This window comes from Miniopterus natalensis, chromosome 8 (genome assembly GCF_054644295.1).
Source record: "Miniopterus natalensis isolate mMinNat1 chromosome 8, mMinNat1.hap1, whole genome shotgun sequence".
NCBI classification, from domain to species: Eukaryota; Metazoa; Chordata; class Mammalia; order Chiroptera; family Miniopteridae; genus Miniopterus; species Miniopterus natalensis.
In genome coordinates, this window is record NC_142088.1 from 46,056,652 (window position 1) to 46,076,593 (window position 19,942).

The following is a 19,942-nucleotide window of genomic DNA, read 5'->3' on the forward strand; positions in this document are numbered from 1 at the left end:
GTGTACAAAATATTCATCCTCTCAGGCACCCCTACCTACACTGCATATATCCAGGTTCTTATTTTAAATAAAATCATTCCAGTGGTAGATAATACTTAATTCCAAGTGGTACAGATTGAAGTTTGATTTACCAAACCTTCAGATAATAAAAGACAAGCAACAGAGTCCTAAAAAGCATAGCTGGTGATCACTTGCCCACCTGGTGTTTATATTTACTCACCTCACTGACCAGCCATCTGCCTTTTGTCTAGTGAATCTCAGTCCCATTAATCCACCTAGCAGCAAATATGATCCCAGCCAGCAGTGATCAAAAGGTGCTCCAACGTTAACAAGGCGGTTTAAAATTGTGTAGAGCAGTCTAAGTCCAGACTGGTGCTTTTTATGCCACTACACTGTACTGACTCGATGAAACATAAAAACACTTTTGAAATATAATTTATATTATCAGCAATATATTAATATTAATTACAATTAGTATAGTAAAAAGATTTGAGAGTCACTAAACTTATGTAAGGAGAAAACTCTGAAATCATTAAGATTAGTTTCATAAGAGTGAAAATGAGTGTGTCGAATTTAGAAAGTCAGTAGTAACAATAAACATTAAATTGAATCCTTTATAAGGGGGGGGTGGAGTAACATAAAATAAATGTGAGAAATTCTTACAGAACTAAAAGAAAAAAAAACTGTAGTTGAAGATAATAAAGAAGTTGAGATTTGCTAAACAAACTGTGGTACATCCAAATTTTGGAATACCACTCAGCAATAAAAAGGAATCAACTATTGACACCTGCAACAGCTTACATGGATCTCAAGAGCATTATGATGAGCAAAATAAGCCAATTTCAAAGAATCACACACTATTTGATCCTACTTATATATCAGTCTCAAATGGCAAAATTATAACAGTTGAGAGCAGATAAGCATTTGCCAGGGGCTAGGGATGGTAAGGGAGGTGATGATAAGGGGGGAAGATCTTCATGTAGATGGAATCGTTTTAGATCCTATTGGTGGTGGTGATTGCACAAATCTATGCATGTGATAAAATGGCACAGAAACACACACACACACACACACACACACACTGTCAAATTCCCGGTTTACTACTGCAATACAATTATGTGAGATATAACCACTGAAAGAATATGAATGAAACATACAAAAGATTTTTCTGTACTATTTTAGCAATATACTATGAATCTACATTATTTCAAAGTAAAAGTTGTATGTTTTTTAAAAAAAAACATGCTCATTAAATCAAAGAGTTCCAATACACATACAGAGAGGGAAGAGGTTGAGGAAAGTAAAAATCAAGAAAACTATATTCAGCCAAAGAAATACTTGAGTTTCTATTTTCAAAGGGAGAATCAGGCAAAAGTCAATGTAATGTAACTCATAGCTACAAATATTTTTGAAATGTGTGGTTTTCAAAAGTAAGAAACAGTCTTATAGGCAGAACCTACAAATAACATACAAAAAAAAAAAAAAAATTCAGGTTGACGTTACACATTGTGGCCTCCAGAATTGTGAGGGAATAAACTCGTGTTGTTTTGAGCCACCAAGTGTGTGTTTTAAGCCACCTGCCACAGGAAACAAATACACTGATATTCTCAGCGGGTATCTACCCATTCCTCTCAGGAAATCTCATTATTTTCCTTGTCACCAATCACCAAGAATTTCCCCCTTTCTTACATCTATATCCAAACTGGGGAAGGTGGAGGGAACAGACTGCAAGTTTATCCCATCTCCCTTTTTAGTGAACAAATTAAATAAAAGAATGTATTCACAAGAGCGGTATACTATATCCCACTTTACAGTAAAATCGCCTCAGTCTGACTCTTGTCCTCTCCTGGTGAAACTGCTAGACATGAATTAAGTATCTTAGCAACCTAAAGGCAACAGAGGTAAAAGAAATGTAAGAAAAGCACCACTGCCTAAACCAAATCTTTAAAAAAAAAAAGCTTCCTGCATCTCTCTCTTTTACCAAAACTTCACATTTCTAATTCATTTATCACTATAATTTTATTTTAACTTAATACTGTTGGTGGAGAAGTGACACAGCTCAGAGATGGAGAGGCTATAATAAAGCTGTTTGTTCTAAGAGTCAAGAAGCACACAGGTCAACGCAATTCTTCCCTGAAGATTTCTCCCACCTTGATTTACATGGGCCTTAACTTTCAAGAGATTCAACTTGGCACCTTCGGTAAAAAAGTGCACCCTGTATTTCTTTCAATATTTGAAAAGAACATTAAACAAACACTCCTTTGGATGCCAATGCCCATTGTGAGAATTAGTTTGCACCAGCTCAGTGGATGCATCCATGCTTATGTTTTCCTTCCTCAGTTGTTCAAAGCACCTCTGTAGCTCCGCAGTACAGCGGAAGCAAGCACTGTGGGTTAGTCACATCCAACCAGCAAAACAGAACCCTCTCCAGTGTTCACAGTGGAAGGAAAGGAAAGCCCGGGGAGGGGGGGCCTGTGGAGAATGTAAAAACTGAGAGTTAAGCAAAAGGCTGTAAAATAATCCTGCACTTCGACAATAGCAGGAAATCTTTACCATCCTTAAGCTGGAGGGACAATGGGAAACGTGCAATGACTGGAACCAAGAGGCCAGGATGACCGTATGCAAACTGGAAACTGTGGTGGGTCTGGATGCAGTGGAGGCTGGAGTCCCAGAGGAGGTAAGAGAGAAGTCCTCCTAAAATGAAAGGAAAGGAGTGTCTTGACTTCACCTTCTTCCAAATCCACTCCTCACCCTGCCCTTCCATCTCCCACCATTGACTCGTTCCTGCCAGAAGTCAACTAACAAGGCAGCCTGGAAAAGCCAACTGCAAGGGATCATCTGCAGCTCCACAGTGCAGAGCAGAGCAGAGCAGAGCAGCGCAGCGGAGAGTGATCTGAGGGCAGCTGGGCCCAGGACTAGCACACCCTCTGATTAAATGATGTGATAGTGTTAGATAATGTAAAATATCGTTTAATTCAACCCTTCCACTTTACAGAGACGATTGAAACCATTAATGCACACACCCAGCAAGCTTTTAGGCTCCAGCACACAGCGTGCTTTTATTAAGATCTCCTATTTATTGTGCTCTGTTTAATTTAAGCCACATTATGAAATGCTTGGTAGCTGGGCCTATCTCATGTTCATCCCCAGTATCTGATTCAGCACCTGTTGCCTAGAAAACACTCAAGAAAATATTTACTGAGCTAATTGAAAGAGAAAACATAGCCCATCAACTGATTTAAGGTAGCTTTAAATAATTTCCAGTCGAATATGAGTTACTGAGCAACTTCAACAAAGGAGGCTGCCCAAATAAGTCCCTTCAGTGTTTTAAAAGGAAGCACATTGACCTGTGATGGTTTAAGGTCTCTGCCATTCCAAACATGGACAAACATATAATCCTCTTTTAACTATCAGACTGATCTTTCACTTGAAATAATAAACAAGAATGTTAGAAAGAAAAAGAACTGAATAGGTTGTATAGAATGGAGATATTCACATTAAAAACTCATAAATATTTATGTGGTCCTGTGTGGGAGGCGTTGCCTGGAGTGTTTCCTCCACAGTCATGACTATGGAGCAGAAAAGGAAACTTGGGAAAAACTATGTCCAAAGAGGGATATTTAAATAGCTTGGTGGGCAGCCGGGGGAGTGATGACTAATATTGCTGCTGGTAGTGGTTTAGAAACAAAAGAGACCTGTTAGAGATCTGTTTCCTTCCGTTGCCACTCTTCTTTAAAGCTGATGCTGGAGAGGAAGGGGGAGGGGAGGGGAGGGGAGGGGAGGGGAGGGGAGGGGAGGGGAGGGGAGGGGAGGGGAGGGGAGGGGAGGGGAGGGGAGGGGAGGGGAGGGGAGGGGAGGGGAGGGGAGGGGAGGGGAGGGGAGGGCAGAGACCAAGGAGGGGTAGACACTAGAGAGAATGCAAACTGAAAACCCGTTTCCCGCCTCTGATCAAAAACTACTACATGTGTTTAAAGACTCCTTTGTTGGCAAACCCAGCTGAAGTGGGATTAATGAAGCCCCACCATCATTTGGACATTATTAGATTCACTTTCTTTATCCATAAAAACTTAACATGCATTGAATTAATGTACTGACACCTGAGAGAACTCAAAAAACTGTAGTTCAAAATTTAGAGGAAAAGTATCATTTAAGTTGAAGTGAAGAGAATGTGAAAGACAAAGAGAAAATGGCTAAATAAATCGGGTTTCCTTCGAAATTACAATTATTGGGGGCATTTTTTTTTCCCAGGAAGCTTCTTAAGGATCAGGAGAGCAGCTCCGACCCTCTGACCCAACCACTGGCTGCTGCTGCTAATTCAGGGGGGAGTGGAAAAGAGATCACATGGGTAAGAAAGGAGAAGAAAGGGAGAGACAGGGAAAAGGAACGGGAGGAGGAGGAGCTCTTTTGTTTCAACAAGACTGTGCAAGGAAAAATTCCGTTAAAACTTTCCATGAGAAGTCACACTGCGGACGGATGTGAGCTATGACAGTAGGTACTAACCTTCTATGAAGAGTCTAAGAAGAACATTTTTTTCCCTTCAAAATTTAGAATTACTTTTCTAGGTGGCTGAAATAAAATGTTGAGTAGTTTATAGGTTAAATAAGTTTGTTTTCAATAATTTATGTGAGTGGACTTATGTCAGGACAATATACATAATGGAATTAGGCCAAAAAAAATTAATGTTAGGCCTCAAAGTAAATATAGTATAGGAGATGAGTAACTTGGGCAATTTCAGCTACATCAGGGTTTTCCTGCTCTTTTCTTATGAAGGATATAATTTTATTACCCATTATACAGGTAAACAAACCAGAAAAAAAAGTCAGGCAAGGAAATTAAAAACTTGCATAAAATAGGATAAATTCAATTGAAAAAGGCATTTCATATTTCATTTGAGTGCTGGCTAAAAGATAAATTCCATTTCTTAGAAGAAAGGCAGTATCAAAATTTAAAAATTTTTAAGTGTGAATTAGAAAGACACATCACCTATGTAGCATTCTTGCCAAAAATATTTTGTCTAAATATAACATGAAGAAATTACCAGAAAAGCCCAAATTAAGACCATCTGTGAAAGGAATCACCTGGACTCTTTGTTAATATAAAAACATAAAATAAAATAAATTAAAAAAGCAGAGAAACTCTTGCATCCAAATGTTAGAACTGCCCTTCCTGACCCTGTTGTGATGGGTGGTTTGGGGTGACTAGCCCTAGCCAATAAGCAATGAGTAGAAATGACAAGCCACCAACCCACTTCTACACTGGAGTATTTAAATGAGAAATCCACCACAGTTCTCTTTCTCTTTTTTATTTTTAACCCTCACCTGGGGATATTTTTTCCATTGCTTTTCAGAGAGAGTGGAAGAGGGAGAGAAAGAAAGAAAAAAAAAAATTCAATGTGAAAGAGACACTTATTGGTTGCCTCCCACATGACCACCAGGAGCAGAGGTCTCCTACCTACCCCTGACGGGTGGTGTGAGCAAGTGTGAACCATCTAATATGAGAAACAAAAAGACACTTGTTGTTTAAGCACTGAAATTTAGGAATGGTTTGCAGCCAGGGAAGAGCCTAGCCTATCCTGACTGATAAATTAATGAAATTTAGGAGCATACTTATGAAAGGCATGTGGCCCAACAGTCTGGCTCATCCATCGTACAGCAAGGGGATGGCTTCGGTATAGTAGTACTTACAGAGATGTACACTGAGTTGCATAATGAACACTGACTACAAAACAAACTGATTACCACATATCTTATGTGGTGTTTTCAGAGGCCATGTCTCGTTGTGCACTATAATTCAATGAAAAAATAGCATACACAAAACAAGTACTTAAGAATAAGAAAAATTTGGACTTTAAAGAGCTGTTGATGGGATGTGCCACATTAGAGATGAATAGAAATTAAAATGTGCCTCGAGGACTAAATATGGCTTCCCCCCCCCCTTTTTTTCTGTTAAAGAATAGTACAAAGGAGTAGGTGGTGTGCTTTTTTTTTTGTTAAAACAATTCAATTAAAATGGCGAAATCAATGATGCTTACAGGAGTTTCCTGTTCTGGATATCTGAGCCTTATTATAATGTTCTATTTCTTGTATTTCCTTGCCTAAATAGAACCTTGCTTCAGGCAACTTTTTATCTGAACTTGTGTGTGTAGAAACCAGGGACTCTTATTGAATTGTTTCTCACCGACCACTTGATCTTAACGAGGCACTGGAAATAGCACCGATGCCCGAGTTGTGCAATCGAGTGTCCCGGCCTATCAGTTAACTGTACACAGGACCTGTTCGGCTCATCTGAGTCAGGGCTAAATGCAATTACAGGACTCAGAGCTAATATACAGAGCATTTCTTTTTTAGCCAATCTACCTCTGAATGACTTATAAAATAGTTGCTTAAAAATAATAAGGTAGAAAACAAAGATAATACCCAATAAGTAAGTCTCCCAAAATAAATACTGATTTAAAGGTTCATTTTTTTAGGTAATCGGGAATTTGGAATACATTTTCATGAAGGAAATATATTTTGAGTGACAACAAGGTTTTTATTGTCAAGCTAAAGTTTGTGATGATGAACAGGAAGAAATTACTGCTGAAACGGTAATTGAATAGAAACATAAATTCGATAAAATGGTATAGAAAAATCAATATTTTAAATCTGTCCCGATTTAAATATAAAAAGAAGAATAAGAAAATGTGGTTTCTCAAAATAAATGAACAAACAAATCAGACTCATAGATATAGAGAACGAACTGATGGTTGCCATAGGGAAGGGGGGCAGGGGAGCTGGGTGGAAAGGGTGAAGGGATTAAGAAGTAGAAAGTGGTAATTACAAAATAGTCACGGGCATGTAAAATACAGCATAGAAATACAGTCAATAATATTGTAATAACTATGCATGGTGCCTGGTGGGTACTGGAAATATCTGGGGGGAATCACTTTGTAAAGTATATGATTGTCGAACCACTATACGGTACACCTGAAACTAATATAAAATAATATGGCCTTTAGGGGATGAGGGTTGAGTGGAAATGGACAAAGGGGGAAAATGGGGGACATCTCTAATAGTGTCAACAATAAATAATAATAATAATAATAATAATATGGAATTTCAACTGTAAGTGAAAAATAAAATTAAAAAAAAAGAAAATGTGGTTTCTAATCTTTTTTCTGCTGCTAACTACCTACGCGACCTTGGGCAAATGACCTGGAGACCATATTTGGAACATAGAAGGGAATGGACAATTTCTTTTAAATTCTTGAGAATTAGCTTTAGCTCTCTCCTTTGGTAACTTGCTCAGTAAGTCATAAACACCAAGGAATGATTTAAAACTTAACTCAAATCCATTGGCGAGATGTATTTTCTGTATTCAGTTTATATAAGTTCAACAAATACTTATTGAGGGTCTTTTGTATCCTGGGTACCATGTTTAGACAAAATATTTTAAAAGTTACTTCATAAAAGAAGACGTATGAAGCCCAAGTCATAAGTCAGCAGTAAAATGCAAATTAAAATTAAAATGCGATATCACTATGTATTGACTAGATGGTCCAATATTTTTAAGCTGCCAACATCACACGTAGAAAGGATGTGGAACTGGAACACTCGTACATTGCTGATGGAAGTGTAAAGTGGTGCCGCACTTTATGAAACTAAGCATCCATTTACCATATTACCCCAAAATACCGTTGAGCATTCACTAAGAGAAAACATTTGTCCATACAAAGACTTGTATGTGAATACTCACAGTAGCTTTATTCATAATAGCTGAAAACTGGAAACAACTCAAATATACAAGTAAACTGGTAAAAACAAATTGTGCTGTATCAGTTTCAATGGAATGCTGTTCAACAGCAAAAATGAATGAAATGACATGGGTGAATCTCAAAATTGTTACCCTAATTTAATGACCAGACACAAATGAAAACATATGATTTTATTTCACTGGCGTTTTATAGCAAGAAAATCTAATCAATAATGCCAGAAAGCAGACTGGTGGTGGCTTGGGCTCGGGGTGGGAGGACTGACTGTGAAGGGAACTTTATTGGGGAGCTGGGAGTATTCGATATCTTGCTTGGCAAGATCATTACAAGGATGTGTATCTTTTTCAAAACTTAGAGAGCATACACTTAAAATGTGGACCACCAGATTCCCGGGAGCTTTGAGGGCTTAAACAACTTTTGGGGTAAAATGACAGTAACTTGAACTGATACCATCGGTGATGTCCGAGTTTTCAGAACCCATGAAATCAACTCACAAGAGGAGAACAAAGCTTCATTTTTTTTTAAGCCCAGAAAGCAGAAGCTTGTTTACAATGACACCAGTCATGCATAGTGAAAAGTAAGTCTTCATAGAAGCCTTTCCCAGACTCTCAAATGCCAGAAATACCAAATTCTGAGTTTGACAAAATGAGGGAAAGGGGGTGAAGGAAGAGAGAAGCCAACCAGTCCTCCCACTGCCTCCCAAACCACAGGCGCCCACCTGCTTCCCTGGAAAACTCGAGTTACTAAATCGAGCCCCTCAGACTCTTTGAACTGTTACGGGAGCTGTTGGAAATACCATTCAGTAACAAAGGAACGCTTTCTCACTGATAAATTTTAAGAGAAGTGAGAAACAAAAGTAATGTTGGGTTTTAATTACAGTGTTTGCTGTGTCCATCAAGCCTGAGACAGCCCAAGTAGCACCACCAACCATCCCGGCCCCCCACCCCCACCGCCGGTCCCAGTCAGGGTGCCTAGAAAACCTTGAAGGTTCCACCACTTCGGTCGATGGATTTTGACTAGGAAGTCATTTTGTTAAAATGCAAATGCGGGCGCTCCTTTATTTGAAATGTGTGTAGGACTAGGGGTAGATATTAGTAATTAGAATGGTGAAGAGAGTCTTAGAGCAGATGGAAGCTGAGCGCGAGTTAGGCCGCAGGGAGCAGTTAACGTCCTGGGTGACATGAGCCTTTTCTCGTTCCACTCTGCACGGAAACAGAAGACTTACCGTCACTACATCCAGAATGGAATCTAGTCTCTGGGAAGGGCGAGAAAGGAAGAATAGACTGAGGAGACTGGGGAGGTAAAAAGTAAAAAATAAAAGAGAGAGAGAGAGAAGAGCAAAAACAAAAGGGTTTAGCAGGTCTGAGGTGGACTCTGTCTGGACTGGCTGGTGACATGGTGAGAGAAGTTTTTAATGTTCCACCATCCTCTAGGCCCAAATGCAACTCTCTAGACACTATGTAGCCAAACTGACTACAGGGAAGTCTAGATCTGAGCTCTCCGCAACACTGCTCCCAGGACCTGAATGCCAACTTCTTTGAGGGCTATAGCACTAGATCTTGCAAAATAAATTATGAATCATTTAACTACTAAAAACCATGTTTCTCTGACTGTGAATATTTTTATCATCACTGAAATCACTGAAAGAGTTAAGTTGCCTCCCTTGAGACACATCACACACACAAAAAACGTCAGTTAGTAGCTTACCTCAAAGTGACTGGAGATCATGTGGACTAACACAGTAACCATTACAAGTGGATTATGCGATAATAATTTCAGATTTTGTTGTGTTTTCCATTTCATTTTTCAACCTTACTTTTAATCCTATCTTTTCCCATAAATATTGGAGAATAGATAACAAAAGATACATAATACAAGTATGTATAGTCATATGATACTTAGATTATTGCAAAAGGAATTTCTAAAAGAGAAATATTTCTTCTAACTAGAGTAAATAAAAATGTATTTTAAAATGTAGTTGTTTTCCCTCTAACTAGAGTTACAGCGCCCTGATAGCAACTGGCTATTTATTTAAGTTAAAGGGAAAGACTGTGTATATGATTTATTTTCATTACCCCTTCCCCCCATTTAGTTTGGTGTGTGTGGAGGGGGTTGGGATAAGGTATACATTAAACTTATTAGGTTACTCTTATTTTTCCCCCAAGGGGAAATTTTACAGGGTTTTTAGTAGGCCATACTACACACTAAAGGTTCTCTGATTTTTACAATTAAACTTTAAAGCACACACACACACACACACACAGTCTTCTTATGGTTTACTTACTCTGGTAGTTGCTACTATTCTCTAAATCCAATCTCTAAATCCACGGTTCCTTCTCTTTAGATAATTTACATTTTACTTGCAGTATGTTTTATATTATTTAGTTACCATTTTTTCTGCCTTTGTAGTGGGGATATTTAAGGCCAGGCCAACATGAGGGCTTTGCTGTCCCGTGCTTCCCACCACTTAGGGTCAGGTCCCTATGAAGCAAGGTCGTGAGAACGCAGCTGCTCGCCTGCACTGCTCCAGCTCCAACCCTTAGGGAGGCCCTTTTGGACGTTACATTGAAGAAGGTATAAGTATTTAGAACAAACGGACATGAATTATTAGTCTTGCCCATACTCATTTAAAACTGCTTCTTATAAGTAAGCTGAGTTCTTTACTGCCTATTTGGCAAGAGGCCACTTTGTTTACACTGACAATTTCCTAGAAAACTTCTTAGATATAGAGTCTCATGTTGAGCAAATAGGTTGGAATAGCTGTGAGAAAGGAACACAGCTGAGAAAGGGGAAATTACAGCAAAAAGAACCGAAACTAAAACCAAATGGCTTTTTTTAAAAAAAAAAAGATTTTAAAAAAAGGTGCCTTGCTTCTTCATTCTTGCTTTTATTTTCCCTCATGGCTTTCTATATGGAGAAATCAGTCAATAATAAGAATAAAGCCACTTATGACAACATATTATTTTTAACTTCATGAAATTCTAATAATGTTTCATATTTTCAAATAAACATTTCACATCTTTGCAAATCAAGAACTTTTTTTTTTTTTTGGTCGAATATACCCATGATATCTCTCCAGCTCAGAGGAGGAAAGTATGTAGTAAAAGGCAATTACAAAATGAAAAAATAATGAGAAATAATAATAAAACTACCTAGAAGCTACCTTTATCAATTTTCAATACCCTTTTTCTTATTTTATTTACCCCAATAATACATGGTCTGCTTTATTTCCCAGGTTAGAAACTGCCATAACCTCTTATCTTACTTTCAACGATCAAAGTCCAACTCAGACCCTACCTAGCATCATTAGGGAATTACAAATTCCAGAGGAAACTTAAAACTACATAGTGTTCCCATTTATATGGGTCATGGTTCAAGTCACTGTCCAAGCCCACCCTGCATTCAAACTGTTTTCCTCAGTCCTATTCGCCAGTGCTTGGCAGGTAAACCACAGCAGCTGGTCCAATGGCCTGACCATTGACTGGATGAGGGACTGGAAGCTAACCCAAGGAAAGCTCATTCCTAGGCTGGCAGCCACCCAAGAGGAGATGTGGTTCAAAAGGCTGTGCTCAACAGAGGTGATGGTATTTCATTCCTAGGCTGGCAGCCACCCAAGAGGAGATGTGGTTCAAAAGGTTGTGCTCAACAGAGGTGATGGTATTTAGCTGAGCACGTCAAACTCACTTTCTCTGGAATTCACCTAGGAGAAATGAGTGGCTAGCTGGTCAGCTGAAAGAACTCACTGATCTACAGAGAGAAGCCAAAATTCTGCAAGGTAAAGATCAGCTGGCCGTGACAGACAGAGAGCGCAAACATCCAGGGCTATCAGGAGTCCTGCCAAGTTTTCTAGTCCTAGATCCAGTACATAAATACTTCTAACAACTCCTCCTCCTCATTTCTAAGGAGCTCAAGTAAGTTTCTCTTATTTGCAAGCAAAGTACACCCAGTCCCTTTCCTATCCTTCATCATCCCCAAGAAGACTAAATACAACGTCCCTGCCCAGTGGTCATGCCTATGTTTAAATATTTCCAGTACGAATTTACCACTCAAGTTACCCCAGTATAGCTCTAGGTAGATTACAAAGCTGTTTCTTATACTGAATAAACCCTTAACTGCCTGACTCTTATATCCTCCAGCTATTTAAAGATTCAGGAGACCTTTCATTATTCTGATCCCTCTCTTCTGAAAATGTCCCAGTTTATCTGCAAATTTTCAAAATTGTGGCTTCCATAGCTGAAAATAATAATCTATGCATGTGTGGTATAACCAACACAGATGGCCTGGATTACCACTTTCCTTGTTCGGTGTAATATATTTCAAGTACTGTTGCCTAAGGCTGTAGTAGACTTTTTTCAATGACTCTGTTGAATCATTTTAAACTCATTGTTAATTAAAAACACCAAATTGTTTTGAAATGAGTTTTAGATAACCCATATACTCCTATCTTGTACCTATATAGTTCGTGTTTTAGATTCAAGGTTAAGATGTTAAGTTTACAAATTAAATTTGTAAATTTGTAACTTACTCAAGTTATTCATCATTTAATAAAGGTTGGTTCCCAAGTACAGAGCTAATATATCTTGTTTTCAGAAACAATAGAGTGCTATACACAAAAACTTTATTTATAACTAGTAATGTTAAAAAAAAAAAAAGTGAGCATACCCAGTGGATCATACACTATTTTTCTAGTTAGCACCTATGAGCTTCCAGATATGTGACTGGTGTGGGGCTGTGCAATGGAGCCTAGGATATTTTTCCCCTTCCTTATAGAGGATGAGTGGATAATCCTCTTGAAACGTGAGTGGATAATCTTTACCTTCAATTGGTAGTATTTTGGGCATCTTTTAAAATATATGTCTACTAAACATTTGTAAGATAGGCAGTGCCTGTCACAGGTGGTTGAAATGGTCATTTGGCTTGAGACTTTAATGCTTAATGAGTCGCAGATTTAGACCTTAAGTCTAAATTAAGTTATACATACAGTTACAGACATATATTGAAAAGATTAAATTTTGTCCCCCATAATCAATTTTAAACATTAAAACACCATCCCACTGTTATGCATTATGATTAAATATATTTTAATATATCCTATAATTATCATGTGAATATTTTGGGAATTAAAAGCAGAGCATTAATTTGTTAAACAAAAACATTTAAAACTGCGTCACAACTGTTTGTCACTTTTCTATAATTTCCTTAGTTTTTTCAATATTCGGGTTGCATTAATAAATGGAGATGAGCCAGGCCTTTCTCAGTTTCTCAGATACCCAAGAGGGAAATGAGAGTCATAATCTCATTACTGAAATGTTCTCCTGATGGCCCTTATTTCTGGCCACATTAAACTCATTCTTTCTTAACAACAAGACTTTTTACTAACTGATTTCTCTTGAGATTGTTTCTTCTACTTGGTACATTTTTAATGAGCAGCAGTAATTATATGGGTCACTATGCTAAGTTCAGAGAAGAAATAAAATCATCATCACCAACAAGAACAATATAAGTATGATCGTTTTCATTCCCATAGACAGTCCACAATTATACAGAGCACAGAGTGAAGGGCTGGGTGTTATAGTTTAGAATCCTTTTGACTATTAGAACCACAGTCTTGGTACCCATAGGAGTTGTTAATAAGGGTTAGATTTGTCTGTAAATGACAGAAAATCCCAAATAACAGTAGTTTAAATGAGATGAAAGTTTATTTTCCTTCTCACATTACCTGAACAATCCAGATCTAGCATATCCATCAGGGACCCAGGCACCTTCTGTCTTGTTACTCAGCTATCTTCAATATGAAGTTCCCAACAGGTGGTTGGTTGATCCAGGATAAAGCTTCAGCTAGTAGTAAGAAGCAAAAGAGAAGTAAAGGTATTAACCTTCTCTTTAAGGATATACATTCTACCTACAGTCTCTTGGTCAGAACTTAACCACAACCAGCAGCAAGTGAAGATGTGAATTTCATTCATCCTTTTAGGTGGCTGTGGTCCAGATAAAAATCAGAGGCTCTATCATCGTGGAAGAAAGAAGAACAGCTATTTAGACCCAAATAGTAGACTGTAGCCAAAACTCCCTCTACATTATACAATTCTGGCCTAACAAAGTACTTTTCTGTTTGGATATAGCAGCGGCAAACATTTACTGAGAACTTACTATGTCCCAAGCAATTAGCTGAATTCTTTTTATTTTTTTAAATATATCTTTATTGATTTCAGAGAGAGGAAAGGAGAGGGAGAAAGACAGATAGAAGCATTAATGATGAGAGAGTCATTGATCGGCTGCCTCCTGCACACCCCCGACTGGGGATCAAGCCCGCAACCCAGGCATGTGCCCTGACCAGGAATTGAACCCCGGTTGCCTGGATCCTAGGTCGACGCTCAACAGTTGAGCCATGCCCGGCTGGGCTAGCTGAATTCTTTTTAAATAGTGTTACAGATTGAATCGTGTGCCTAAAATGAGATATGTGGACGTTCTAACCCCAGTACCTCAGCATGTGACTTTATTTAGAAATTGGGTCTTTGCAGATGTTGTCAACATGAGGTCATTAGAATGGGCCCAATTCCAATATAATTAGTGTCCTTATAAAAAGGGAAAGTTGGACACAAACACAGACATGCATAGAGGGAAGAGCATGTGAGAAAAAAAAAAACAGAGAAAATGGCATGTGGAGATGGAATATTCAAGTGATGGATCTACAAGCCAAGAAACATCAAAGATTGTTGGCAATCTACCAAGAAGCTAGGAAAAAGCAGGAAAAGTTTCTCCCTATAGATTTCAGGAAGAGCATGGCTCTGATGATACCTTGATTTCAGACTTCTGGCCTCCAGAACTGTGAGAGTAAATGTCTGCTGTTTTAAGTCACCAAGTTTATGGTAGTTTGTTACAGCAGCTATAGGAAACTAATACAAATAGGTTATCACCTTTAATTCCCACAGCTACTGCTATGAAAGAGGTACTGTTATTCTTTCCTTTCTACAAATAAAGAAATCAAGACTCAAAAAGTTAAACAATTTGCCAAGATCCCTTAAGCTTTGAATAAAACATAGGTGTTTGTGTGTGTGTTTTTAATTCCTAAGTTGAAACGTCTTACCTACTATATCAACTCAAAAATTAATAAAAAATCCATGTTTTTAGATCTTCCTCTTCTTCTCAGCTTGGACTCCACTAGAGAAAACTGTGAAGTGCTAGGCAGTTATCAGATGGCACTATTATCCCCCATGTGCCTTTGCTGCATAATATTGTAACTGATCATTCAAACTAGGACATTTTTGAGAATACAAAAGATGCTAGTCATAATTACACTGGGACAAAAAGCCTAAACCAGGACTGTCTTGGACAAACCAGGGCTTATAGTCACACTAATTTAAACTCATTCCTCAGTGCCCCATTCCCCCTGACTTCTAACCAGAAATGGTATTATAATGGCTTTACATAATGCTAATAATTGCAGTTAGAAAATAACAAAAATACCTAAACTATGAAATAATAACAACATGGTACCATATGAATAAGATATCCCTTGATAATGAGTAAGATATAGATCACAGAAGATAGTTACAAGAATGATTTTGTAAGATGATTAATGCAAAAAAAAGAAAGAATACATTTTGATTATTGAGCCCAAAGTATCTGAGCCCTTCCAGACCTCTAAAGACTGAAGACCTCTGCCTCTGGAAAGTTAAAAAAAGAGAGCGGCAGAAAGGTCTATCTTCTTTGAGACACTGCATACTAAGGCTCTACTTGTTACAGCAGCTAAACCAACAACCTAATATTATAGAGAATATCAAGCATCCATTTTATACCAAAAAAACAAAATTATACCCCTCTTCAGACGCCTTTCCAAGGCTGAGGAAAAAGTAATTTCCCTAGGGATGTGGACTGAAAGTTTTCCTCTCTCTACTCAGCCAAACTTGAATCTTAACAATGTCACAAAGGAGTCAGGTTGGCCATCGGGAAGAGCTTGATAAATTCAGACTCCTGCCAAGAGAGATCCCTCTCTGGTTATTTCTAAGAGAGCTAGATGCTCTTAGAGGTCAACGTAGCCTGGACTGTAACCAAATAATGAAGAAAAGTAACAATCCTCCATGAGCCTAATATGCTATCTACGTAATTGCACAACACGGTAAAAAGTTTCAGGCCCTCTGCGTTCCTGCAGGTCTGGCTCCATGACCTTTACCTGGGGCTAAGACAAACCCAATAAAACCGCTTATGTGCAGTTTTAATACGCATTTGTCCTCTGCCTCAAACACTGTAACATCTGAGTACACTCCAGGCTGCAGGTCGTTACCTGTGTTGACCTGCCCGGGTTCCGCGCGTCCCGCTGCCCGCCATGGAGGAGGTGCGGGGAGGACCCGACGCTCCGGGGAGGACCCGACGCTCCGGGGGGAGGGGCGGCCCCCCCAGGGAGCAGCTAACCTGGGGATGGGCTAAAGTGAGGCCACCCTACAGCCTGGGCGGGCACCGTGGGCACAACAAACTGTACTGCGCGGCGGGGGCGGGGGCGGGGAGGGGATGGGCGGGGGGGGAGGGGGGCTACAAGCATCCGTAGCATCTCCGCCTGGGAGGAAGGGGTATTTGCCTTGGCTGGTCCCGGAGGAAACCGCCCTGGGCCCCGGCAGCCCAGTGAGCTGCGAGGCGCGGCCCGCGGCGGAGGAGGCGGAGGCGGCGGCGGTGCGGGGGGTGCGGGGGTGGGGCCCGAGGCTGCGGAGGAACCGCCGGGCTGGCGGAGCTTTCCCGCCCCGCGGAGCCCGGATGCGAGAGGTCGCGGAGGACGCCGGGCGGGCGAGAGTGGGGTACCCCGGTCGCCGCCCTTCCACCTGCGACGGACCCAGGCGCTGCCATGGGCTACCAGGGGCAGCAGCCCGTCATCCCGCCGCAGGTAGAGCTGGAGGCGGGGGCGGCTCCCCAGGTCGGCTTACCTTCCCGCGGGGCCCGCTTTAGCACCCCCGAAAGTTCTCGGGCAGAAAAAGTTTTGCCTTGATCTGACTTTTTTTTTCTTCCCCCCCCCCTTGGCAGGCACTTTTAACGTAACCCCTTAACTTTCACAAAAATCACATCGTTGGCTCCCTAACAGACCCTTTGCTCCGGGATCCCGCGCAGCCCGGGAGCCCGGGGCGCCGGGAGCGGGCGCCCGGGGATGGAGCTGGTTGCAAAGCTCTGTTGAGCTGCCAGCTGTTATTGTTACTCTGTTACCTCGTCATTGTTTTCTTCTCGGGATTGACGTTGCTTAGTACCATTCCTGATTCCCTCTTAGGCGACTCCATTGCATATTTGTTTGACAGTTTTCTGGTTTTCGAGCTAGTAAGTATTTGTCTAATTTTATCTATCATTGTCCATTTTATATATTTAACAGAGCGATCTAGATGACAAAGAAATCCTCGTTTCTGAACACGAGCATAAAGGGAAAACTTGTCGTCAGTCTGCTGCTGTTTTCAATGTTGTCAACTCTATTATAGGATCTGGTGTCATAGGTGCGTGTTGCTTTGTTGTCGTCTTTTTAATTTTAAATGAAAAGGCCAAATTTAAGACTCTTTTTATGTTGTTAGTGTTTACTGTAAATTTTTTACAGGAAAGATCTTAAATGATAAGTTGGTAATTTTCTTCCATAAAAGCTTTCCATTTTCTCCAGTGTAACAGTGGGCATCATATCAGTCCCTTTTTTCTCCTGAAGATTGGGTTTGACCCACGCTCCTTCTACAGCTGAGAGCATCCTTCACATGTTAGGTTAGGTGTCGCTTCCTATGAGAGGTGCTGAAAGGGTTTTTATCATAGGCTGCCTGGTCAGTTGATAATGTTATCTAATTTATTTTTTGCCTCTTCCTGAAGTCACCATCATTACTTAAATCACTTTTTTATGACCTTCTAGAGGTGTAAAACCTCCAGATATTTGCAAGTATTAGAGGTACAAAAATTTAATGTGAAAACATAACAACCTTGTGAAAAATTAAATCCATATAATGTTTCCTACCTGTCTATATAGTGTTAAATTTAAAGTACAAACTTATTAATTTATATCAATTTTAAATATCATTTAATCAATAAATAAAAATTGGTTAAATAAAAGTGCATATGATTTTTTTTAACAAAGGAGCCAAATCATAATTGAAAGAAATGAGCAGCTCATATTTTCTCACTTTGAAGCAAGGGGAAAATTATGACAAAATTAAGTGCATTGCGTTATAGTAAGAAAGGTAGTTTTTTTTCCATCCTTACTATTCTTTTTGTTATTTGAAAACACCCAATTTAAGAAAAAGTAGGGACAAAACAGAATCCTCCTCTACTCATTGAGAATATTATTTTTTTTCTTGTGAGGTTTTGACATTTTAGTCACAGTCATCATTGAATATTTTTCTGGAGTGAGTTACTTTTCTTACCTTTAACAAGTTGATGTGTTTTTTATTTTACTTGTTTCCACATATAGATATTTTTCTTTTTAAATGGTACAGCAACTGGAGGAAGCTGAGGCAAAGTAACAGCAAAAAGGGTCCAAGACTTGTTTGAAATCTTGCCTCTGTGTATCACAGAGGTGTGGGCAGCTATAGTTGGCAGAATTCCAGAATTAATTCCTGATGTGAACACTTGAAGCTGATCCCTGTCAGCAGCATTTAAAGTACCTCTTAATCTGCTCAGAAGATTTTTTTAAAGGGAAACTTTCTCAGAGAGTAAAAATTCTGGGTGGAAATATTTTATTTAAAATATTTTATTGTCCATAATCTAAAATTGTTCATTTTCCAAAATATTCGTAAGAAAACATTTCATATTACTCCCTTCAGCTTAATAAAAATACTTTCCCCCTCCTTTTCTGACACGGTTGCCCATTTTGACTCCTCCTGTCCCATTACCCTCCTGTGCTCTTTTTACCCTCTCTGCTTTCCCAGTAGCATGTGAAGAAAGCTTAGGGTCCTTACTCTCCACATTCTAGGTCACATGGTCCCCTCACCCTGAGGGGAACATGTGTGAACTGGCATCTCTTTTTCACTGGCTTCTTTCTTATTCTTATGTATTGCCTCATAAACTTGCTCTCTTGGCATGTCCTTAACTTACAACATTTTATTCTAAAATACGTGTTAATATATTGACGTTTAAGTTTTGTAGTCATATGCACTGTTCACGATTATGTCATACAAACATGTCAATTTACTTAGCCTGCTCTATGTAGGGATTGGGAACCCCCTTCTGTATTTCTGTTTCATTAACGTGCCGGGGGGGCATTCATGTTTTTCAGGACTGCCGTATTCAATGAAGCAAGCTGGCTTTCCTCTGGGAATATTGCTTTTATTCTGGGTTTCATATGTTACAGGTAAAATACTACGTAACTGCCCATTCCTGTAACTTAAATTGCACAAGGACTATTTTACACACACACACACACACACACACACACACACACACCCTGTAATTGAATTTACTAATTTTACAGGATCAAAGAAGCCTAAAGAATTTATACTTACGTCTGAGGAGATTTACTTTTCTTGCCAATCCTCTGAACAGATTAGCAAAGCATTATGTATTACCAAGCCTAAATCCTTCTCATGTGCCTTTGACTTGATGCAGAAAGTGGTAGGTGGGAAAGTCAGCTTAAAGGCGGGTTCAAGCTCAGACAGCTGTGCTGGGGACGTCTTCCCCACAGCGACGGGGGCAGGCGCACATCAGCGAGCGGCCCTGTCCAGCTGGGGCCGCAGGTGCACTGAGAGCCCTGGCGCCGCCTGGCCTGCGCCTGCCCGGCTCCCGCCGGCCGCTGTCTTTCAGCCGGCGATAAGGACCTTCCGTACTGCTGCTTTCCCGCCTCCTCTTTTCGTGTCACATGCTCATTCACACCACGTTCTGCCGCTCCCTGTCGGAGTGCAGACTGTGCAACTCATAATCAGCTCTTCTTCCTGTTGTCCTTGTCATCCCACCAATTTCGAGTCACGACAAACACAAGGGCTTTCCTCTACCACAGGATCACTGTGAAAAGACGCCACCTCCCGCGGTTGCTGCTACGGTGGCTGCTGGGTGTAGTCACCTAGATGCCTTTTTACCAGGGAATGCAAAACACCTCCGCTGCCCCCTTCCCCATAGTGTTGACCTGGGCCTCAGTGCCACCCCTTCCTGCGAGGCTGTGACCCCCAGATGCCTCTTCCCCACGGCCTTCAGCCAATGACCGACTGAGGTAGGAACCTTGGCTCCAGGAGGGATCCCAGGGTGGTGCAGTTA

General features: G+C 40.0%; 1 protein-coding gene across 1 annotated transcript in view; it reads left to right on the forward strand.

Moving 5' to 3' along the window:
* Window positions 1–16,548: 16,548 nt before the first annotated feature.
* The window catches only part of SLC38A11 (solute carrier family 38 member 11), a 53,396-nt gene continuing 50,002 nt past the window's right edge, over window positions 16,549–19,942 (forward strand). Inside the window, exons 1-3 of the mRNA XM_087819425.1 lie at window positions 16,549–16,625; window positions 17,100–17,217; window positions 18,972–19,046. Coding sequence (XP_087675551.1) covers window positions 16,587–16,625; window positions 17,100–17,217; window positions 18,972–19,046 — 232 coding nt within the window. The 5' untranslated portion in view covers window positions 16,549–16,586. The remainder of the gene's footprint in view (window positions 16,626–17,099; window positions 17,218–18,971; window positions 19,047–19,942) is intronic.